Source organism: Petaurus breviceps, unplaced genomic scaffold (assembly GCF_028583685.1).
Source record: "Petaurus breviceps papuanus isolate PSGF00001 unplaced genomic scaffold, PetGlider_PUasm1.0 115, whole genome shotgun sequence".
Classification (NCBI taxonomy): Eukaryota; Metazoa; Chordata; class Mammalia; order Diprotodontia; family Petauridae; genus Petaurus; species Petaurus breviceps.
In genome coordinates this window covers 3,151,369-3,173,586 of record NW_027185612.1, presented here as the reverse complement: position 1 = coordinate 3,173,586, position 22,218 = coordinate 3,151,369, and the positions used below count along the sequence as shown (strand labels likewise).

Sequence of the window (22,218 nt, the reverse complement as noted above, 5' to 3'; positions counted from 1 at the left end):
GGCTGATTAGAGATTAAGAGGAAGGTGGGGCACACATGAATGGTTGCTAGCAGGAAAGAATTTAGACCATGATGCCAGGACCAATTCCAGCATTCCAAGACTTTTGGAATGTTGTCAGGTTCTGAGTTGTGATTGCAGTATTACCTAGCGTCCCAAGGGCAGAGCATTTCTGGGGGAGTCTTGAACACGATGGGTGGCAAGATTAGAATAATGGAATGTGCCCGAAGGCAAAAACAGGGGCCTCCAACCCCCTAGGCCAACCAGGGACTTCCTGGAGGGATGCTTGACCAAGCAGGAAGCCTGCCATTTGTGTCCACATAGGATAAAGTGGAGGGATCATGGGCCAGTGGTCTGGATGATTTGATCAGTGTGGACTCATTCCCACCAACGATATCTGCTTGGAATCCATTGTAACTATACTTTTCAGCATTTGTCTACAGCTCCAGCAGCTATGGAATGTGGTACGGAGTGCCCTGAACTGGGAATAGAGTCCCCAGTTTTGTGACTGCCTTATGTGACCCTGGGCAAGACATAGAATCCCAATGTCTCCAGGGACCTCAGAGGCCATCTGGTCTATGCTCTACCTGAACCAGGTATAACATTCTGGTAATCAATCAGTCAACAAGCTTTTTTTAAGTGCCAGGAACAGTGCTAGATTCTGAGGATGGAGACAAAAATGAGCAATCCCTGTTCCCAGGGTAGCTTATGTTCTCTTAGGAGTAAGTAAAGGGAGTTTACCTCTAAAAACAACTCACTTTCTGATGGTTAGAAAATTAACAAATCCCAGCCCATGTCCCTTCCCTCGGTTCTCATGATGCATTTGGAAAGGACCTCAGAGGTCATTTAGTCCAACCTGTACTTACTGTTTGTTGAGACCTCAGTTTCATCATCTATAAAACAGGAGTAATGAGCTCTGCCCTAACTGCTTCACAAGGCTATCATAAGACTAAGGAAAGCTTTGAAAAGGGTGAAATGTATAAATATAAAGGGAATTGCATAGAGCCCTGGACTTGGAGTCAGGAAGACCTGAGTTCAGATCCAACCTCAGACACCATCTGTGTGACCTTCAGCAAATCTGTTTACCTTTCTCAGCCTCAGTGTCCTCGTCTGCAAATGGGATAATAATAGCCCTTACCTCCCAAGGTTATTGGGAGGATCCAGTCCGTCAAGTGCTTTTCAAACTTTAAAGCATTCTACAGACATTAACTACGTATTGTGATTATATTGGAAACAGAGGAGGAATGTGCTTAACATGCACCAGAGAAGGGCTGTGGATGTATAATTCTATCCCTTACTTTTTTGAACTTCTGCCTTGAAACTTCCATTTCCTGGAAAGTCTGTATGATCTGAACCTCCCTGGGGAGAGGGAAGGTGGGAACAGGCAAACCCTGTATGAAACCAAGATGAAGGTGGGAGATACCAAAGAAGGGGAAGCCAGCTTCCCTGCTCTTGAGAAGTTGACAATCTAGTTGGGAATGTCCAACATACCAACAGAACACTCCGGAAGTTACTCACGTGCATCTGTGATTAAATTCCTCATAGTGTGGGAACTCCCTCCACAGCCTCTCTGTGTCTTACAGAGTAGCTAAGCCCTAGGGAGTTGCCTAAGATACATAAAGACTTTCCCAGGGTCATTCAACCAGTAAGTGTCAGAGACTGGATTTGAGCATGGATTTCCCTGACCCCATACCCAGTGTTCAATCCAGTGCTCCATCTTTGACCTGAATTACCTCGGGTTTTGTTGTTATTTTTCAGTGTGTCTGACTCTTCTTGACTTCATTTAGTGTTTTCTTGGCAAAGATAGTGGAGTGGTTTGATATTTCCTTCTCCAGCTCATTTTACAGATGAGGAAATTGAGACAAACAGGGTTAAGTGACTTGCCCAGGGTCACATAGCTAGTAAGTGTCTGAGGATGTATTTGAACTCATGAAGATGAGTCTTCCTAACTTCAGGCCCAGCACTGTATTCACTGTGCAACCCAACTGTTTTAGTCATGTATATTAAGATACCTGACAATTAACCACATTGGCTTTGCTAGAGAGGCAGCCTAGAATAGTTGATAGAGGAACCAACCTTGGAACCAAGATGAGGGTTCAAGTCTTCCCTCTGACAAATACTGACTGTTTGACTGGGCAAGTCATTTAATTCTTCAGTGCTCTAGGCAACTCTCTTAAGATTTGGATTCCTTAACGGTGTGTGTGTGTGTGTGTGTGTGTGTGTGTGTGTGTGTGTGTGTAAGCCTATGGACCCCTTCTCAGAATAATGTTTTTAAATATTACAACAGAAACCAATCTGTTGAAATAGTCATAAAATATTTTTTAAAATAAGTTCAGAAATCCCAGGTCAAGAACCTCTGCTAAGACTCTGAGTTTCATAGAAGGTGCCAACCTACTTTGGAAGAGAAAACGTCCTTCTCGGGGAGTTTGCTATGCCATTGACATCACAGATCCCATCTATACCTGTCCTGCTTTGCTTGGTTCTATGTAGACACTGATATCTCCCTCCATACCCTGTTGCTCTCCTCAGCCTTGCCTTTCCCCTGCCTTGTTGGTTTCTAATCCAGAACCTCATCTGAGAAGTGAACAGGTATCTGGGATACATTCCCATACCAGTGAGGTTTTTTTTTTTGAAGTTCTAGACTCTAGACCTCTCTATGCTTTCAGTAATTCCAGAGCATTCTGGCAAAGTATTTCTATCTGTCCATTTCAGTCAACCTCCTCAGGCTCTTCCATTCTCTTTCTCTTCTTGGCCCTCTCTTCTTTCCCCTCCATCTTTCCCTTTTGTTCTGCTTTCTCACTTCTCTCTCCTCTTTTCCTTTTCTTTGCGTTTTGTTCCTTCCCTCCTCTACTTACCTTTGTACTTGAGACAGACTGAGGTGGTGCTGGGTAGTTTGAGTACTTGTAGGGGAGAGTGAAATCCAAAATCCTTCTATTACTGTTTTCCCCCACTTAAAGCATCGAGGAAAAATGCTGGATTTGAAGTCAAAAGGACTGGACTACCATCTCCACTCTGCCTCTGCTTGTTTGATTTCATAAGTCACTTAAGCCTCTTTACAGTTATTTGCTGGTTTGGAAAAATGAGGGGAATTAGACTTGGTGATCTCTAAGGATCCATATCATTCTAAACACTGGGGTTCTAAGCAGTTATATCATTTCTTGCCCCCGCCCCCCACTCAGTATCAGAACCCATCACACCCCAGACCCTTTAGTTGTATCTTTCAAGGTAGCTTGAGACTTTGCTCACTTTAGGTGTTCTGTTGTTGGACAAATAATCTGGGGCTTGCTGAGTGTGATCTCAGTTTATTGGGGGGAAGGAGAAATTCTGGAGCCTGAAGAGTGGTAGCTCATGCAGAACTCAGTGAATGCTCCTAAAACCACTTAATATTTTCCAGAAAAGAAGCCAGGTAAAAGCTTGAGTGCTACTGTTAATAATGTCACTCTCTTTTTTCTTTTTGTTCTAGGATCTTAGCTCTTTTGCCATGCCATTCCTAGATGGAGACCTGGAAAGCTCGGAAAAACATGCTTCCCGTAAGGTAGGACCACCTCATTCAGAGCTTGTGTGTTTCCCAGTTGGAGTGAGGAAGAGGTATATGTGGGCACTGAAGTATCAGTCCTACCCTCTCGTCTCATTGCTACAGGAACTCCCCTTCCCCCTAGGTGGCCTGGGAATGGTGATTCAGGTGGTCGGTTATCCCTGCATTGGATTCTTCTTCCTCCTTTTTTTTCACCTATATTTGTGTCTTTGGGGCTCGTTATTAGCAGCAGAGTGGTCAAAGTCAAAAGAGATGAACATCAAATTCAACCCTTTAGTTATACCCTATCTATTAGCGGTCCTGGTCATGAGAGAAAGGTCAAAGATGATAGTGAATATGAGATGTGGGTATTATCTGCAGGGGTGATTTAATTAATATAGCTCTGCCCTCATCACGAGTAACAAAGTTGATTCTGACCCTGAAAGAGCCCAGATTTGGAAATCTTTTTTTTCTGTCCTTTGCTATGACCCTCCCTCTCTTTTCCTTTCTCTCACATTCCCTTGCTCTGTCTTCCTCTCCCCACCTTCCCCTTCTACTTCTGTCTCTCTTTGTCCCTTTTTCTTCCCCTCCTTCCTGTTTTGTCTCTCTGGCTTCCTTTCTTTTCTTTTCTCTTCTCCTTTCACTTACTTTCTCTCCCTTCCCCAATCCCCTGACTTTTTGAACATTTACACTTAATTGAAATAATTTTTCAAAAGTTTTGTTCAGTGCTCGTAAATAAGAAATTCTGTATAAAGGATTTAATGAAAATTAAATGAAGATGAATGATTGAAAACCTTCCTAGGGTTTGTCATCTGTTAAACCCTGGTTTTTCTGTCTTGCTATAATGACATTTCATTTTGAAGGATATTTGTGTTGTAGATAATTGCTCAAGTCTGGTTCTCAGACAACCAAAAATGCAAAATGCTAAATTTCTTTCATTGGTACATCCATCCCACTGTTATCTGTAATAGTGGGAACATTCAGATTTCACGTATTGTGTTCTAAATGATATTAAAATTTTTAAAAACCTACTTTGCTACAATGAAGAAAGAAAAACCCAAACCCTTTCCTTTCAGTTTCTAAAAGTCCTCCTCAATTTTTCCAGCTTATTTGTCAGCCAGAGAAATTCAGGGGGGTAAAATCCCTGGGCCTAGCTTTGAGGTTCTGTTCTAGCTAGCAAGGTTCTAATCTGTCTCCTCCTTGCCTCTTCATCTTCTTTTCCTAAACTGCTCTTACCCCCCTTCCTCTCCCAATCCCTCTCACTTTCTCTCTCTTCCTGTTCTCCCTCTCCCTCTACTTATCCCTTTCTTTTCTCATTCTGTTAGATGGCACAGTGGATTGAGTTCTGGGCTTGGAGTTAGAAAGAGTTATCTTCCTGAGTACAAATCAGGCCTCAAACACTTATGAGCTGTGTAACACTGGACAAGTCACCTAACCCTGTTTGCCTCAATTCCCTCATCTATAACATGAACTAGAGAAGGAAATGGCAAATCACTGCAGTATCTTTGCCAAGAAAACCCCAAATGGGGTCATGAAGAGTCAGACAGGACTGAAATGATTGAACAACAACAAAATTACTTGAACTCATGTAACTCATCAGTGACTCAGAAGTGCCATCTGGGGTGTGAATTTGAAGGCATAAATCTGAGTCAGAGAGGCCTTGGTGGAGGATTAGGAAGGGAAACAAAGCAGCTGTCTTCCGTGCTGTGGGACAGGGCAATGTTTCTCCTCCAGTGGAGAACTGAGTTTGGGACAGGATCCTAAAATCTGTTATTCCACTGACCTATAGACACTTGTCTGCACTTAAATTGAGGAGGGTGGCCTGAGCCCGAAACTAAAGACACCAAAATAATCAGAAAAGTTGCCTTGAAACTTGATTTTTTTTTGTTCTGAATGCTCACAGAAGCTAGAATCATCGAGTAACGATATGAGTAATAGTAAATATTTAGTCTTTTCTCTGAGCATTTTAATTAAATATAATTGAAACCACTAATTAATTAATACAGACCTAGGGACTCTTTTTCTTCTCCCCTTTACCTTCTCTCTCTGCCCAGAGGCTTTACTTAAACCTGCCCTATTAATAGTTTTTGTAGCCTAACTATATGAGAACCTCAAAATGATTTTGCCTCAGGAATTTTCTGGGTCTATAAAGTAATGGGAAAAAGTGGAGGAGGATTTCCATGCTTAAAGAAAAATATTTCAAACAAATTCAAAGGAATTCAATCAGGCTCAGGGAGTAAGATCATAAGAGGATCCTTACCTTTGGGAGCATTTACTGAGTTATTTACTTTGTGTTCAACAACGTGCTTGGCACTATCCCTGCCTTTTGTGAACCTGTGATCTAGTTGGGAAGAGAATTATGAACTAGAAGGATTCAAGGGTAGGGCACATGTTGGTCTTCATTGTACTGAACTAACCTGTTTGTACTCATCTAAACTTGTGTTTCTTTCCACAAAGATTTGTTCATGTTATTGCATATTCCTTGAACAAGGGACCAAGGTCTACATAATATAGATGGGGGTGGAGGGTTAGCATGGACTCTGAGATACCTTGTAATGACAAATACTCTAGGAGTAGAAGGGAGACCAGGGGTCTTTTAGGGAGGAGTGTTTGTCTAGGTAAAAAATATTCTTTACCTGCCCTTTATCCTTGCCCAAACTCCATAGCCACCTGACACAACTAAGGTACCCTAGGTAATAAGACCCAAAGGAAGGAAAAGATTTTTTGTACCAAAAATACATATTGCCTGTAGTGATTTTTGAGTGTGAAAGTATGCTTTAAGGCCTTATATTCTGTTTCAGAATTTCTCCAAGGACCTTTTCACCTTGGTATGTTAAATGTCCCCAGATCTCTCTTGACCAGCATTGATAGATTCCAACAATATTTTAATTTCATTTGTATTTTTGCAAATTCAATTTTATCGCTTTTTCCATTAACAAGTATTTGTTTTCTTACCATCTCAATTCCACACACCCCCCCATTGGTGGGGGAGAGGGGAAGGAAAAAAATCTTCATAACAAATATAATAAGCACATCATCAGTCTTTTGAGACTGAGGTTGTTCATCAGTAATGTATTTTAAGTATTGAAGTATTTTCTGATTAGTTTGGGCGATGCTTCTCTATATACTTTGTCGTCTCTCAGGTAAAATGAAAGCACTTCTAGGGAAGGGACTATTTTTCATTTGGTATCTCCCAGTGAGGAGCACAGTGCCTGGGACACAGCTAGTGCTTAATCAATGCTTAGCAAATTGGAATTACTTCAACTTGTAGTGAAAAAGGAACTGGAATTGATGTTAAATTATAATACAAAGAACAAATTAATAGGAGAGAATAGGTGGGTACTTATGAGTCCACAAAGCCAAAGAAATATGTTCAGAGAGAGAAATGCAGAATTGCAGGGGAGATCCTAGTGCAGAGGAGGGGTCAGACTTAATGGGTTCAGAGGGCAGAGGTGATCAGACATGACTGACCCACAAATCACTTATAATAACAACTGCCATTTTAGAAGGGGGCAGCTCACACCAGCAGGAGTGGGAGAAGTGAATTGACTGCCTGCTGAGTTCCATAATCCCATTTCTTTCTGTTGAAGATTTTGCTACTTAAATTTCTTACTCTGCCTCAGCCTTCCTCTGGTGCTTCCACACTCCTTCTGATATCTCTTTTACCTTCTTGGATATTGGTTTGTAATGGAGCTTGCTGGAAGACAGCTAACCAGCCCCCAACCTCAACAAACTGCTATTAAATAGTGCAGTAGTATTATGTCTAAAAAATGTGCACACCTTAATTTAAAATACTTTATTGCTAAAAAATACTAACCATCTCTGAGCTTTCAGTGAGTCCTAATCTTTTTGCTGGTGGAGGGTCTTGCCTCAATGTTAATGGCTATTGACAGATTGGGGTGGTGGTGGCTGAAAGTTGGGGCAACTATGGCAATTTCTTAAGATAAGACAACAATGAAGTTTGCCTCATGGATTGACTCTTCCTTTCACTTGAACACTTAGAGGTCATTATATGGTTATTAATTGGCCTAATTTCAGGAAAGTTGTGTCTCAGGGAATAGGGAGCCCTAAAGAGAGAGACCAAGGAATGGCAGGTCAGTGCTACAGTCAAAACATACAACATTTATCAATTAAGTTCACCATCTTATAGTGGTTTGCGGTGTCCCAAAATAATTACAGTATAACAACAAAGATCACTGATCAGCAGAAACAGATACAGTAATAATGAAAAGTTTGAAATATTGCAAGAATTACCAAAATGTGACACAGAGACATGATATGAACACATGCTGTTGGAAAAATGGAGTGAGCCTATAGATTTGCTCAATGAAGGGCTGCCACAAACCTTCGTTTTGTTAAAAAAAAAAATGCAGCATCAGTGAAGTGCAGTAAAGCAAAGGGCAGCAGAACGAGGGATGTTTGTGAAGGGGTGGTGCTGCTCTGAGGTGTGTGAGTAGGGGAAAATGACCTGAACAAATCCATTTTCTTCCACATTCCACCTGCACTTTGCAGTTTATGAAAAACAATCCTTTTTTCCCTTAGAAATGCAGATAAACCTCTGACATCTTTGTTCACATTTGATCCTTCCCCCGCCACACCTAAAGATTTACTTCCCCCTTCTGTATCTAGGTAAATACTAATTAAAGACTCAGCTCAAGATTTTTCTCTACCATGAAGCCTTTCCTGTCCCCCCTTCCCAGCCCAGTGATAAAGAATAAAACCTTTCTTTGAACTTTACAGTGTTTACTATTCAGATTGCTCATACTATTACTTAAATTTTCATGAGCTTATAATCAGTCAATCAATAAACTTCTATTAAGTGCCTGCTGTGTGCCATACATATAGACAGTGAGATGGCTCAGTGGATAAAGCACTGGACTTGGAGTCAGGAAGACCTGAGTTCAAATTTGACTTCAGACATTTAACTAACTGTGTGACTCTGGGCAAGTCATTTAACCTCTGTTTGCCTTAATCTACTGGAGAAGGAAATAGCAAACCACTCCAGTATTGTTGCCAAGAAAACGTCATGGACAGCATTGGTGTGCTATGGTATACCACAGGGTCATGAAGAGTCGACACAACTAACTCAATAACAGATGTTTCAAGCACTGTGCTAAGGTCTAGGGAGACAAAATGAGACAAAAACAGTCCTTACCCACAAGGAGCTTGCAGTCTTAGATTTGGAATGGCCCTTGGAGATCAATAGCCTCGTTTATAGTTAAACAGAAACCTCTTCTGTAACACAGTGCATCGAGCATTGTAGGTATAAACACCTGTTGATTAGTTGAGACATTTAACCCAGAGTAAATCTAATGAATAATCAAATACTAGTTGCCAGGACATGCTATGCTATGATTTAAATGTAGGAACCGTGGTAACTGTATTTTAGTTTAATTCCTATGTGCTTACATTTGCAATTTCTTAATTTTCCAGTGTTGTTCAGACTTTCACTACCTTCCTCTCTCATTTTCACCTCTTTTTCCCTCCCTCTTGTACATGTTTTCTTAGCAATAATAATGGGCAAGTGGACTTTTCTGTGCTCTAAATCCTCCCCACCCATCTCTAAAATTCTTCTTTTCCTTCCTTCTCTAGCATTTCGCCCTTTCCCCTTATTTTCCAAGTGAATGTCTCCTCTTTTGCTCTCTTTCTTCACATTGCTTGCTTTTCTCATACATGGCGTTTCCCATGTTTCTTAAGTGAACTCTGGTCCTTTCCATTCTTATAAGGGTCTTCAATTCTCTTTGGCCTATTTGGCGCCCTTCCTAATAGTCAACCTAACCTACTTCATCTTCTGCATCGATTCATCTGCACCTGTCCCCAAGTCTTGAACTACCCACATCCTGAGATTATAAGAATTTTCCTGTAGTGAAGAAAATAAATTGCCTGAATTTCAAGGCCATCTACTTAACTAGCACCTCTCATGGAATTCCTGACCTAGCCCCATCTTCTCTTGCCCCTTTCACTCCTTGGTTCTTAGCAGTAAAATTTGCCCCTGATTTCATTGTCCACCTATGTGTTCCTGCCTCATTAACTGTTTTATAATCCTTAGGTTGACCTGGATTCCTTGAACTTTCTGGATTGAGTTCACTCCAGTGGCCTCTCCATTTTCTCCAGACCTGCTTGTTTTTGCTTTTCTTGTCATGGTAGTGGTCTACCTTCTTTACTCTTCTTACTAAGCCTTTGAGAACTGCTGGGGAAAATCACAAAGTTATGCTGATCAAGTCTATCACCTCACTGCTATAAAGTAATCCTTTTTTCATTTCTTTTTTACTTCTTATCCCATTACCTATAGAGACTATTTTAAGTCATCTCTCCTATTCTCCCTTAAGACCCTAGCTCCAACCCACAAGCTACTGTGGCAGCAGATGACCTTACTGAGAAGTTTTCTAGCTCCCCAAACACCCCCCACTTAAAATTTCTCTGGACCTTTTTTCCCTAACTTTTCCTTCCCCTCAGTTCCAATGAATGAGTTAGCCTTTATTCCTGCCATGTATAACTCCCTCCTCTATGGTCTTGACCCTCATCCCCTCTCAGTTCCAAATTTAACTTTCAAAACTTTTGTACCCACTCACCTTCCCTTCTCTTTCATTCATCTTCATATCTCTCTATCTCTACCAGGGCTCCTTCTTCCTTTGTAACAGCAGTCAAATCTACCTTTTTTTTCAAACAACCTGTCAAAACACCTTCCACTGACTCTGCAGCTTCATCAAGTTGTCATCCTGTCTTCCCTCACCACACTCACTTTTAAACTTCCAGGAAGAGAAGCAGGCTACATTCTCTGTTTCCATTTCCTCACCAATCATTCAATTTTCAACCCTCCACAATTTGACTTCTGCCTCTATCACTGCACTGAATTTTCTTGCTCCGAGAAAACCAGTCGTGTCTCTGTTGCCCAATAAGTCAATCAAAATGCATTTAATAAATACCTACTGTATTCCAGGTACTGCACTCAGTGCTGGTGATACAAAGGCAAACTTAAATGGTACCCGTAGTCCAAAAGGTTACATTGTAATGGGTGGAGGGGGCAGTCAATGTATATGTTTAGTTGTATACAAGATCCAAAGGAAGTAAATAGAAGGTCCTCTTAGCAGGGAAGGTGTCAGTAGCTAGGAGGACTGTCAAAGGTCTGCTTGGAAGGTGGTACTTGAGAGCTGAGTCTTGAAGGAAATCAGAAATTCCAAAAGGCTCAGGTAAGGAGGGAGAGGGCAGTTGGGAAATGAAGATGGAGCCACCCATGTGAGCATCCACAGCAAGCAGTCCATTGTGGCTGGGTCATCATTCCTCGTCTCTTGGTAGCATTAGACGTTGCTGACCATCTCCATGTTGGCATTTTCTGCTCCTTTACTTCTGTTTATACCACTCTCCTCCTTTATACCTCTCGGACTGGGGACCATCACCATGTTTCCTGATCTATATTTGGCCACTAGACCCAAGTAGCTCCAGAGGAGAAAGTTAGGCTGGTGACCTTGCCTAGCCCTGCCTCACTTAAATCCAATTCACTTGCAAGTCATGGCATCATCTTCCTAATGTCATGGTCCTCTTCAAGAATGAAGGACAAACAACAAAAGTCTCTTCAACCCCATCCTCTCCCCTTCATATTGGGCTCATTGGCTACTGTTTTTTTTTTTTCTGTCCTCAGCCCATTTGCATGTCATATATCATCATTATCTCATACTCAGTATGTCCCCGAAATGAACTTACTATTTCACTTTCAGAACTGTCCCTCCTCCTAACTTCTCTGCTTATACTGATGGCACAGAAGTCTCGCTGTCACCAAGGAAGGTCATTGTCTCTTTTTTTCCTCTAACTTCCCACTTCCAGTCAGGTCCCAAGTCCTGTAGATTGTTTCTCTGTAATATGTCTCCCATCTGCTCATCTTGTCACCACCCTCTTTTAGGGCCTCATTTCTTCTTTCCTGGGGTGTATGGGGTACTCAGGGAGGACTAGCATTTCTGGTTTGAAGGCTTGCTGAGGCCTTTCCAGGGCTCCTCATCCACCTTTGGGGTCCACCTTCACCCAACTCACCTGCAACTCCAAGAAGCTATGTCGTACATAGTGGCTGCACCCCAGTAAAACTATCTCAGCAGATGGGCTAAAGGAGGGTAACCGATGGGCCTCAAACACATCTGTGAGTTAGGGAGATGTCTACCCCAAGTATGGGAAGACTTTACCAGGCAAAATGGGCTGATGAGAACCGTTTGTTCCCACGACCATGAAGGTAGCTGAAACAGGTGCTGTGGAGTGCTTAGAGTTTGGTCAGACATCAGAGATACCAAGGCCATCCACAGCATCCTGGGCCTTCACCCAGTGGTCCTGACTTTTGTCTTGCCACAGGACTATGATGACTTTGGAAGAAAGAGTGAGGCTGGCAGCTTTGCGCAACTTTGCCTCCCTTAAATCCAATTCACACGGTAGTCAAGACACCCCATGATGTCATTGGTACACAAAGAGCGACAGCTTCTTGCCTAGAGTATTTTAATAGCTTCCTAACTGGTTTCCTTGTCTCTAACATCTCCCTTCACCAATACGACCTTGATACCACTGCTAAAGTACTATTTCTAATGGGCAGGTCTAATCATGTCCCTCCTATTTATTGCCTACTGACTAACTCTTTAGTCTGGGCTTTCAAGGCCTTGCATAATCTGGCCCTAGCCTGCATTTCCAGCCTTATCTCACATTCTTCTCTTTCACACACTATATTACAGCCCAAATGAACCACCGCCTCAATTTTCTATCTGTATCTCCAGTGCTTAGCACCATGCCCAGCATATAAGGTTGTGATCTATGTTTTCTCATTCCATTCCACCATTACCATTTGGAATCCTTTTCAATAAAGGCTAAGCTCAGCTGTCACCTTCTCTATGAAGCACTGTCACTGGGGAATATGATAACCCCGGCTAGAAGTGGTCCTTTCTCTTTCAAATTTCCTAAGAATAATAAAAATAGGGGCAGCTAGGTGGCACAGGGAATGGAGCACTGGCCCTGGAGTCAGGAGGACCTGAGTTCAAATCTGGTCTCAGACACTTAACACTAGCCATGTGTCCTTGGGCAAGTCACTTAATCCCAATTGCCCTGCCTTCCCCCCTCCAAAAAGCAAAATAATAATAATAATAATATTTTCTATATCAGAAGGAGACAGTGTGGTACACTGGGAAATTTGAATTCTAGCTCTGCCATTTGTAATTCCTGAGTCCCATTTGCAAAATGAGGGGTGTGGATTCAATGAGAGTAGGTATTATTTCATCCTTCATCCCCTGGTTCACTGGGTAGCACCATAGTGTACAGAGTGCTGGGCCTAAAATCAGGAAGACTTATCTTCCTGAGTTCAAATCCAGCCTTAGATACTTACTAGCTGTGTGACCTTGGGCAAGTCACTTAACCCTGTTTGCTTCAGTTTCCTCATCTGTAAAATAAGCTGGAGCAGGAAAAGGCAAATCACTTCAGTCTCTTGGTCAAGAAAACCCCAAATGGGGTCATAAAGAGTCAGACATGATTGAACAACAACACACAGCATCAGTTTGCATCTCCAACACCTGTAACAGTTTGTGGCACGTGGCTTAATAAGCATTTTATAAATGCTTGTTAGTTGATTGTTTGACCTCTAAGGTTCTTTACTACTCTAAATCCATGCTGCAGTGATCCCATGTACACTTCAGGGTTTACAAATCATCTTACATACACTATCTCATTAAATACTCACAACAGCACTATGAAAGCATTTAGTGGAAGTATTATTATACCCATGACACAGATGAGAAAACTAAGACTAAAAACCAGAGAGTAAAGTGCCCCAAATCCCACAGCTATCAAGTAGAATAATAATCCCTAAAAAGTAAAAGTCATTATGGAAGTGAATGTTGAAAACTAAAAATAAATAAAATTTTTAAATTAAAAAATAAATAAGTCAGATTATTTCTACCATCATTGAATTCAGTGGGGAACTTGAGCATGTGAAAGGGAGAGTGGTGAGGAGAAGAGAGCAGTTCTAACTCTGGTTTAGATGATAGGGGTTGAGAAATTTAGAGTAAGGACAGCAGAGTTGTATAAAGCTAATTCTTCCCTGGCCACAACCAAGATGTCTTGCTCATTCCCACTTCTTGATACCCAGGAAAGGGCCACATATCCAGGCTGGCCACTGAACAAAACTACTCAAGGAAGATCTCTCCTCTCTTCCTTTGCTCCTGATGTTTCCCCCACCCTTTTCATCAGTAAAATCCCTCTCCATCTAGGAAGGCATTCTGTCCGTGAATGATAACATAAGGAAAGGTGCATGATCATAGAAATGACCTTGGCGTGTATGAGGAAGTAATTAACTTAGTCAGAGCTGAAGATTCTCATCTCATACTAGAGATTTCCATACATTGGAAATGTAGGTAGGGATCAGATTGTGGAACACCTTGAATGCTAGGAAGAAGAATATATTTGGCTTTTCTCCTGCCAGCAGTAGGGAATCTTTGAAGGTTTTCAGCGGAGTCAGAGACATCACAATAGCAGTGTTTTGGAAAGATGTTTGGCAGCAGTACGTAGGATAGATGGAAAGAAAGAGAGACTTTTGTTGCATCCCCTGTCTCGCCTGGCACATTGCTGTTCGTTGGGTTATAAGACGCCTCCTGAATCACTGAGTGTTTTAGTAAAAAGGCAAAACCAAATGATTTGCGAATCTTCAAAATTGAAAGTGCGTCTTTCTTTGGACCAGAAGTTTAAGTCATAACTATAGTTCAACCCCAGGATAATTCCTCCAGGAGAATGCTAGGTCAGATATTATAAACTGATTTCTAGAGAAACTGTATTGACAAAGATTCGACAAATTCACCTTGAGATGAAACTGCCCAGGATGCCATCAGAGAACAGGAAAGAAAGGAAAGAAATGTCCTAATTTAGGATCTACGTGGACCAGGTACTGTGCAAATCACTTTACAAATATCCTCTCATTGGTCCTCATAGTAACCTTGTAAACTAGTGTAAGGTAGACCCTCTCATGATCCTCATTTTACAGATAAGGAAATTGAAGTGACTTGTCCAGGATCACACAGGTAGTAAGTGTTTGAGTTCAGATTTGAATTCAGGTCTTCCTGACTCCAAGCCCAACATTTTACCCACTGTGCTACCTAGCTGACTCTAAAGGCTCATCACCTTCCTTTGTGGCTTTACTCCTCACCCTTAGAGCATTTCTATTTTGTTTATTGTGTCTTTGGGACTGCAGCCTAACAACTTTGTCCACTTCTATACTCTTTGGAGACTTAGGCAGGAAGGGGGTGGTTTTACATATACATACATACATATATATATATATATAAACATATGTATTTATTTGTGTGCATATGTATATATGTGTATATATATATTCATGTTTAATTGTAGCTGTCTTCTTTAGGTCAGGGTAGGGAAAGAGAAAGAAAAAAAAATAAAAAGTGCACCAGAGAGATCAAAAGAAAACATAAAAGCAAGCACAGAAAATCTGGGTAGCTTTGAAAGTAAAGCATATTATTTATTAGCTTTTTTTTTTTTAAAGTAAACAGTCTGAAATGGAAATTCATGATTTTGTATTGAATCCTTTATGTTCTGCTGTGTACATGGAAATGGTTTTTTTTTCCCTTTCCTGTTTTATATTTAAGTTTAAAATGAATAAAAATATTTTTTTTAAAAAGGAAGGGTCAGATATTTGGGGCACAACACCTACTTTGGAGGAAAATTTAAAGAATAAGCTATAGATTCTAATTCAATCCAACAAGGACTTTTTAAATGCTTATTATGGTGAGCAAGGCCCTGCAATCTCTCCCATCCCACCCTCCTGTCACCACCCTCTTAAGAACTTACTGCTTCTTGTCTAGTGAATTTCATTAGCCTCCTAACTGATTTTGCTTGTCTTTACTCATCTTCACACATCTTGTACTACTTCTAGAGTACTGTATAATAAAGAGCTAGCCTTGGAATTTGCAAGATCAAGGTTCAAGTTCTGTCTTTGACACATACTATCTTTGGATCCCTGACCAAGACACAGAACCTCTCGATGCCCCCAGGCAACATTCTAAAACTCTCAATTGCAGAGAAGGTACTGATCCCCATTGGGAGATATTGTTCCTCAAGGGAGCTCTATGTACAACAATGAGATCACAGGTTCAGTTAAAAACAAAAATGAGCCAGGCACTACTGTGTGGTAAGTGCCCATGACAAAAGACTGATCCTGCCCACCCTCAAGAACCTTACATTTTCCTGGACAGATTAGAAATTATCTAGTCCAGCATTTTTCAAGCTAATTTGTCATGGGTATAGTTTGAAGCTTAGAATATATTGAGAGAGAGCTCATATATTCTGGTTTGGGAAGACTGGGGGATATGGAATGCATACAGGAGAAAAAGGATTTAGGGAAATTTTGAAATAAAATAGAGATATTTAATTCCATTTTCTTACTAAAAACCGCTACCTATAATAAGAATACAGAAATCTTTTTCATCCCTTGGACCTTATGTCCTGTGCCTCAGTTTTATCGGACAGGATGGGTGTTGGTAAAGAAAATCATTTCCCTTGAACAGATACACTCCTAGAAAAATGGGCCAGTGGTCTACCTATACTACTATATAGTGTACAGTGCTACTATAGATTCTGTAGTATTTACTGTCGTTATCTGGACCCTCAAATCCAAGGCTGTTCATAGGTCTCATCCCAGTCTTCCTAAGATATATTATGCAACCCTTGGTTCCCTGCTTTAGAGAAGTATGTAATTGGATTGACAAACCCTTGTGAAGAGAAACACGGATCTAAATAGTAGTGTAAACATCTACCCAGATGTAAATTATAGATCCTCGGCTTAGTAAAAGAGTTGGTTTGGTTGTCATGTCCTGTTAATGGCAGCAATTAGGCAAGGGTTCTTTCCATCAGAAAACCACCAGGAGCCCCTTCTTTATGGCAGGGAGCCCAGTGTCTGAAGCAGGATTAGAAATGTTAAATAGTCAGAGGGACAAGCTCTGGTCAAAATCCAGAAAGTCAGTAAGCATTTTCATGCCAAAGGGATTCTGCAGAAGTAAAGGATTAGAAGGGATGGGTGTGGAGGGATGTTCAAGGCCAGGTCACATACCAGAATAGATGGATACAGCCTGGTTTAGGATAAGTGCAAAAACCCATTCAGTGATGAGCTAGGGTTCCAGAGAGTCAGTGGAGGAAGACAGACAGGAAGGAGCTCAGGGCTGCCAGTAAAATGGCAGTTTGCCATACATATTTAGCTTATGGTTTAGCATAGCATCCTTTTAACAGTGGGTCACACTTCCTTCTGTTTCTCGAAGGGATATTTCCCTACCCCTCATATAGTCCAACACCCTCATTTTACAAATGAGGAAACTGAGGCCCAAGGATATTTGCCAAAGATCACAGAAGTAGCAAGGGTCCAGAAGTGGGATTTGAACACATGAGCTCTTGACTCTAGAGTCAGTACTCTTTCTATTATATCACATTTGAATGTTTTCCTGGGTTCTGCTACTAGAATTAAAAATGTCTTTAAAATGCCGTGGCTACCATCCCTCCTGACAGCACCTTCATTAAATGCTACAGATGGTTCCTTTCTTCAGTCTAGAATATTCTCTCTCTTCACCTCCCCTCTGGGAAACCTTTCCTGATGCCCTCACACAACTCCCCTCACACAGGTACATTCCCTTCCAAAGCTACTCTACATTCATTTTGTATTCATTATGTAGATATTTACATGATATCTTGCCCATTAGATTATAAGCTGCCTGAGGGCAGAAGCTTTCACTTTTGTCTTTGTTTTCCCATAGCTTAGCTCAGAGCCCTGTAGTTTAGTAAGTGCCTAATTATTGCTTGTTGATTGAAGTATTAACATAAGCTCGCCAGGCTCAAGCCTGTGTCCTCCAGACCCCAGACTCAGGATTGTTTCTCCCATACCACCCAACCCACAAAGACAACAATAGGTGTGTTATTCCTTTTTGGCCATTGTGACAGGAACTAGGTTTTCCTCATGCTCCCACTCTAGTCCTCTGCCTCTCACTCCTACAGAGACGTATCACTAATAGCTCTCCTCAAAGGACAAGGAACAAAAGCTCGGCTCAAACTGCCAACCTTCCATTAGCGTCTGTGTAGTCAGGCAAACTCTTTTGCTGCTCTGAATTCTTTTGTTCCTCAGAAACCAGGAAATCATCCAATTAAGTTTATCAAAGCATCCTCTTCCTGCAGCTAACTCACAGCCAGCACAGAAATCAGCAGTACCCTTGGAATCTTTCATTACCATTAATTACATTTGCCCTTCCCAGCAAACAGCAAAAGGATATTTTTCTTTGAAAAACTAGTCTAATTTTCTTATCAAAAAGACTATGATGAAACTCATGGAGATTTCTGTAAGAGAATGTTATATTGGACCCTAATTTCAGCTAGATTGGGGCTATTTTTAATGTAAAAAGGAGAACAGCAGGATAGTAGCTTAATTTTCATACGTTTACCTTTTGCCTTTCACCCTTGGATTTTATTTCCTAATACACAGTTGTTTTCTGCCTTGATTTCTGATTTCTTCTTTCCTTTGAATCCCATTCTGTGGACAGTCCTGAGGCTTGCCTGTTAGATAAAGTCCAAACTCATTAGTCTGGCATTCAAGTCCATTTTCTTTATTTTTAAATATAATTTTATTTTTTCTCAATTACATGTAATGATAATTTTAACACATTTAAAACATTTTTGAGTTCCAAATTTTCTCCTTCCCACCTCCCCCTTCCATAAGCTGGTATAAGCAATTTCATATACCCTGTATATGTGCAGTCATATAGAGCATATTTCCACATAAATCATGATGTGAAAGAAGAAACAGACAAAAAGAAAAAAAAACATGAAAAATAGTGTGCTTTGATCTGTATTCAGGTTCAATCAGTTCTTTCTCTGGATGTGGATAGCATTTTTCATCCTAAGTCCTTTGGAATTGCCTTGGATCATTGTATTCCTGAATATAGTCCTTCAAGAGTTGATCATTGCACAATGTTGTTGTTACTGTGTACAATGTCCTCCTGGTTCTGCTCAATTCACTTTGCATCAGTTCATGTAAGTCTTTCCAGGGTTTTCAAGACCATTTTCAAGATTATGTCCTCCTCTGTGGAAGCCTCTTAATGACCCTCAGACCTACCATATATATTTTCCTCCCTCCCTCCCTTTGCCTATAGGCTGTCCCCTCTCCCTGGAATTTATGTCTTTCCCCTTCACAGCATATTAAAATCTTGCCTGTCTTCGAAGGTCCATCTCAAAGGCCACCTATTCTTTGAAACTTTTCCTGATTTTCCTAGTCAGAATCTATCCTCCCTCCTTTGTACTCATGTGTGAATTAGTATCTATCCCACTCATACTGTGTATTATTCACGTGCCTTTTCCATCTCCCCAACTAGATTGTAATTTCCTTAATGAGACTGAATTTAGCAGGAGACCTTGCCCAGAATTGGTATGCAACAGCTTGAAGAAGTGAATGAATGAATGGTTCCAACTGTGCCCTCTGGTGGAAGCAGAAGTAGGGAGGGAGTGATTATAGAGTGAAAAGAATACAAGTAAAGATGGAAAAATTCTCCTGGGTCAGCCAAAGAAGGTGTGTGTGTGCGTGTGTGCGCGCCCATGTGGTCATAATCACTGTTAAGATGCCAAAATTTTCTTTGGCCTACAAGATTGACTTTGGCTTCTCTTATATTTACCAATGCCATCTGATCCTGTCTTTCTCTCAGCAATCCACTCTTTCTGCCATTCCTCAGATCATTAAGTCATAGGAACAGAAGCATCTTGCCCTATAGCATATCTGCTTACAGTCCTAACACCTTATTTATTTTACAGACACTTATTCCTACTCCATTTATAGCCATGTATATGGCACTAGCAGGGATGGGGAACCTGTGACCTCGAGGCCATGTGTGGCCTTCTAAGTCCTCAGGTGGGACCCTTTGACCAAATCCAAACTTCTTCTTTTATTACCTTCTGTCACTTCACCTCACTGAAGTTTGGATTCAATCAAAGGGCCACACTTGAGGACCTAGAGGGCCACCTGTGGCCTTGAGGCCAGGGTTCTTTACCCCTGCCCTAGGACCTAGGTGCTGAAGTTTAGGAGATAGGGAATAGGATGAGATATAAAGATTTTTAAAAGTTTGTTTTTTAACCTCAAAGTGTTTTACATGAATGTGCTCAGGAAGAGAAATGGCAAGGAAGGAGTGGCAGTATTTAAGATTCCTAATTAGGTTTGCTGCCTAATTTTTACCCCTTGCCTGATTTCTTTTAAGACTTTAATTTAGCCCTGAGGCTCATGGTCACATGATCTTTTCCATACCTGCCTTAGATTATCCTTAGTTTACCTCCTTTTGCCAAATTAACTATTCCTTCAATATCATCAGCCAATCGGTAAGTACTTATTAGGTATCTACTATGTCCCAGGCACTTAAGTCAGCCACCTGGGATTCAAAGATCTCTTCTCTTATTACCTTCTATCAGAAGAGATGACATGTGTAATATGGAAGAATGTGCTGAATAAGTAAAGAGTGAATGGCAGGATAATTGAGCGGAGGACCCAAGCAGCTGCAGGGATCAGGAAAGGCCTCCTTGTAAAAGGTAGTGCTTGAGTATAGTCTTGAAGCAAGTAAGAACTTCTTGGAGTAGAATTGAAAAGGGAAAGCATTCCATGTCTGGGGGAGTCAATGAAAGAATGGAGATGGGGGAACAATTAGGCTGCTTTGACTAGATGATAGAATATGGGAAGAATCCATAATGAAGCTCGAGAAGTAGGTAAAGGTTAAATGCCTTAAAACCAAAGGAGTTGATATTTGATGGCAGTAGGGAGTTGCTGCAGTTTATTGAGTAGGGGAGCAACATGGTCAGACCTGCAAAATTACTTTGCAGCCATATGATGGAGGAGAGAGACATGAGAGAGAGAGACCATTTAGGAGGCCATTACAATAGTCTAAACAACAGATGATGAGGGCCTTGAACTAAGGAGGGGACTAGAATGGAATGTAAAAGCATTTATTAAACTTACTGTGTTCCAAGACCTGTGCTAAGTGCTGGAAATGCAAATAAAAAGCCAGGCAGCCCCTGCTAATTGGGAAAGAGAATACATTGGAGAGTTTAGCTTCAGGACCACAATGTTGGAAAGTGCCATTTGTCTGGCACTCATAATGCCCTCTACTGTTGTTCATGTGTGCGCACACACACAAATGTCTGTCTTTCTCTGTGTTTCTGTGTTCAACTAGGTAATGAGCTTCTGGAGGGCAGGATCTGTTTCTTATACTTTTTATTCTTTCCATAATATTTCAGATATAGTAGGTGCCCTATTGCTTCATCAATTAATTTGATTAGACTTGTGGATTAAATAATTGATATATGGAAATATACAGTTTTAGAAGATAAATAGATTAAAGGATCATGGATATATTTTTAAGAGATCCTGAATGGAGTTCCTTTAAAAAGCCCTGGCTCTAGGGGAGTGCCAGGTAGGTGACTATCACTTTGTCTCCAATGTGGCATGTAGAGGGTTAAACTGTATGATCTCTAAAGTTAATCAGTCAACCAGTATTTCTTAAATGCCTACTCTGTGCTAGGTACCTAGCATACGTGACAAAAATCAGTCTTTCATTTCAAGGGGCTTACATTCTACAGTTAACACATGGTGTAGCACATGTTAGACTCTTAATAAATGTTCATTGATTGGTTGTAAGTGAAGACAGCTAGTCTGCATATTAGTATATATGAAATATATACAAAGCACATACACTGTCATTTTGGCTAAGGGAGCATTAGTAGCTGCATTGATCAGTGAAAGCATTGTCTAGGAGATTGTGATTTTGCAAGAAATAGAGGGGGAGCTAAGTTTTGAAGGAAATCAGAGATTCTAAGAGAGGTAGAATGAGAGTGGAAAGGAGAATTGTCAGATAGTACTGTGTCTCTCAAGCCAAGCCAGATGTTGTGACTCCTAGTCCTGTATTATTTTCACTATATCACACTGCTGTTGTTGTTCAGACTGATTCTCCATGACCCTGTTTGGGGTTTTCTTGAAAAAGAAACTGGAGTGGTTTGCCATCTTCTTCTCCAGCTCAATTTACAGATGAGGAAACTGAGGCAAACAGGGTAAAGTGACTTGCCCAGAGATACACAGCTAGTAAGGGTCTGAGACCAGATTTGAACTAAGGTCCTCCTGACTAGGCCCAACACTCTATCCACTGTGCCATCTAGGTGCCCTATTTAGCTATTCCTTCTTGTAATCCAACAATCCTGCCCTTCCCTAGCCTGTACCCACCTTCTCCAACATCTCCTCTTTCTCCTTCCCTGATGCCTCACAGTCTTCTTGACCCCTGAAGGTGGGTGCTGTCCAAGGTTCTGCCCACTTTGAGCTTAGCCATTCGGCCAATTTTCTGCCATCCACTTAATTTTCTACTCTCATCTGACCTCTCTAACTTTCCATTTGATTCACTGGAATAGAATGGGGGACTTTTTTCTTTCCTGTAAGATACTTTGCAAAAATCTAGGTGAACTGCATCCATTTCTATCCATGACAGAGGAAGATAACATTCTTTCCTCTATTAGACTATAAGCTCTGAAAGGTCTTCCTTTTGTCATATTTGTATCCCCAGTGCTTAGCAGAGTACCTGGCACAAAATTGGTGCTTAATAAATGCTTATTGATTGATTTTCCTCTCATGATCACAGTGAAACACCCAGACCTGGATATTGAAGAAAAAAGTTTTAAGGCAC

At 41.0% G+C, this 22,218-nt stretch overlaps 1 protein-coding gene across 2 annotated transcripts in view; it reads left to right on the top strand.

Annotated features, from left to right (window-relative positions):
- The window catches only part of PRKAG2 (protein kinase AMP-activated non-catalytic subunit gamma 2), a 458,678-nt gene that overhangs the window by 154,025 nt on the left and 282,435 nt on the right, over positions 1-22,218 (top strand). For both annotated transcript variants that reach the window (XM_069084051.1, XM_069084042.1), the window contains one exon: positions 3,461-3,532. In XM_069084051.1, coding sequence (XP_068940152.1) covers positions 3,461-3,532 — 72 coding nt within the window. The remainder of the gene's footprint in view (positions 1-3,460; positions 3,533-22,218) is intronic.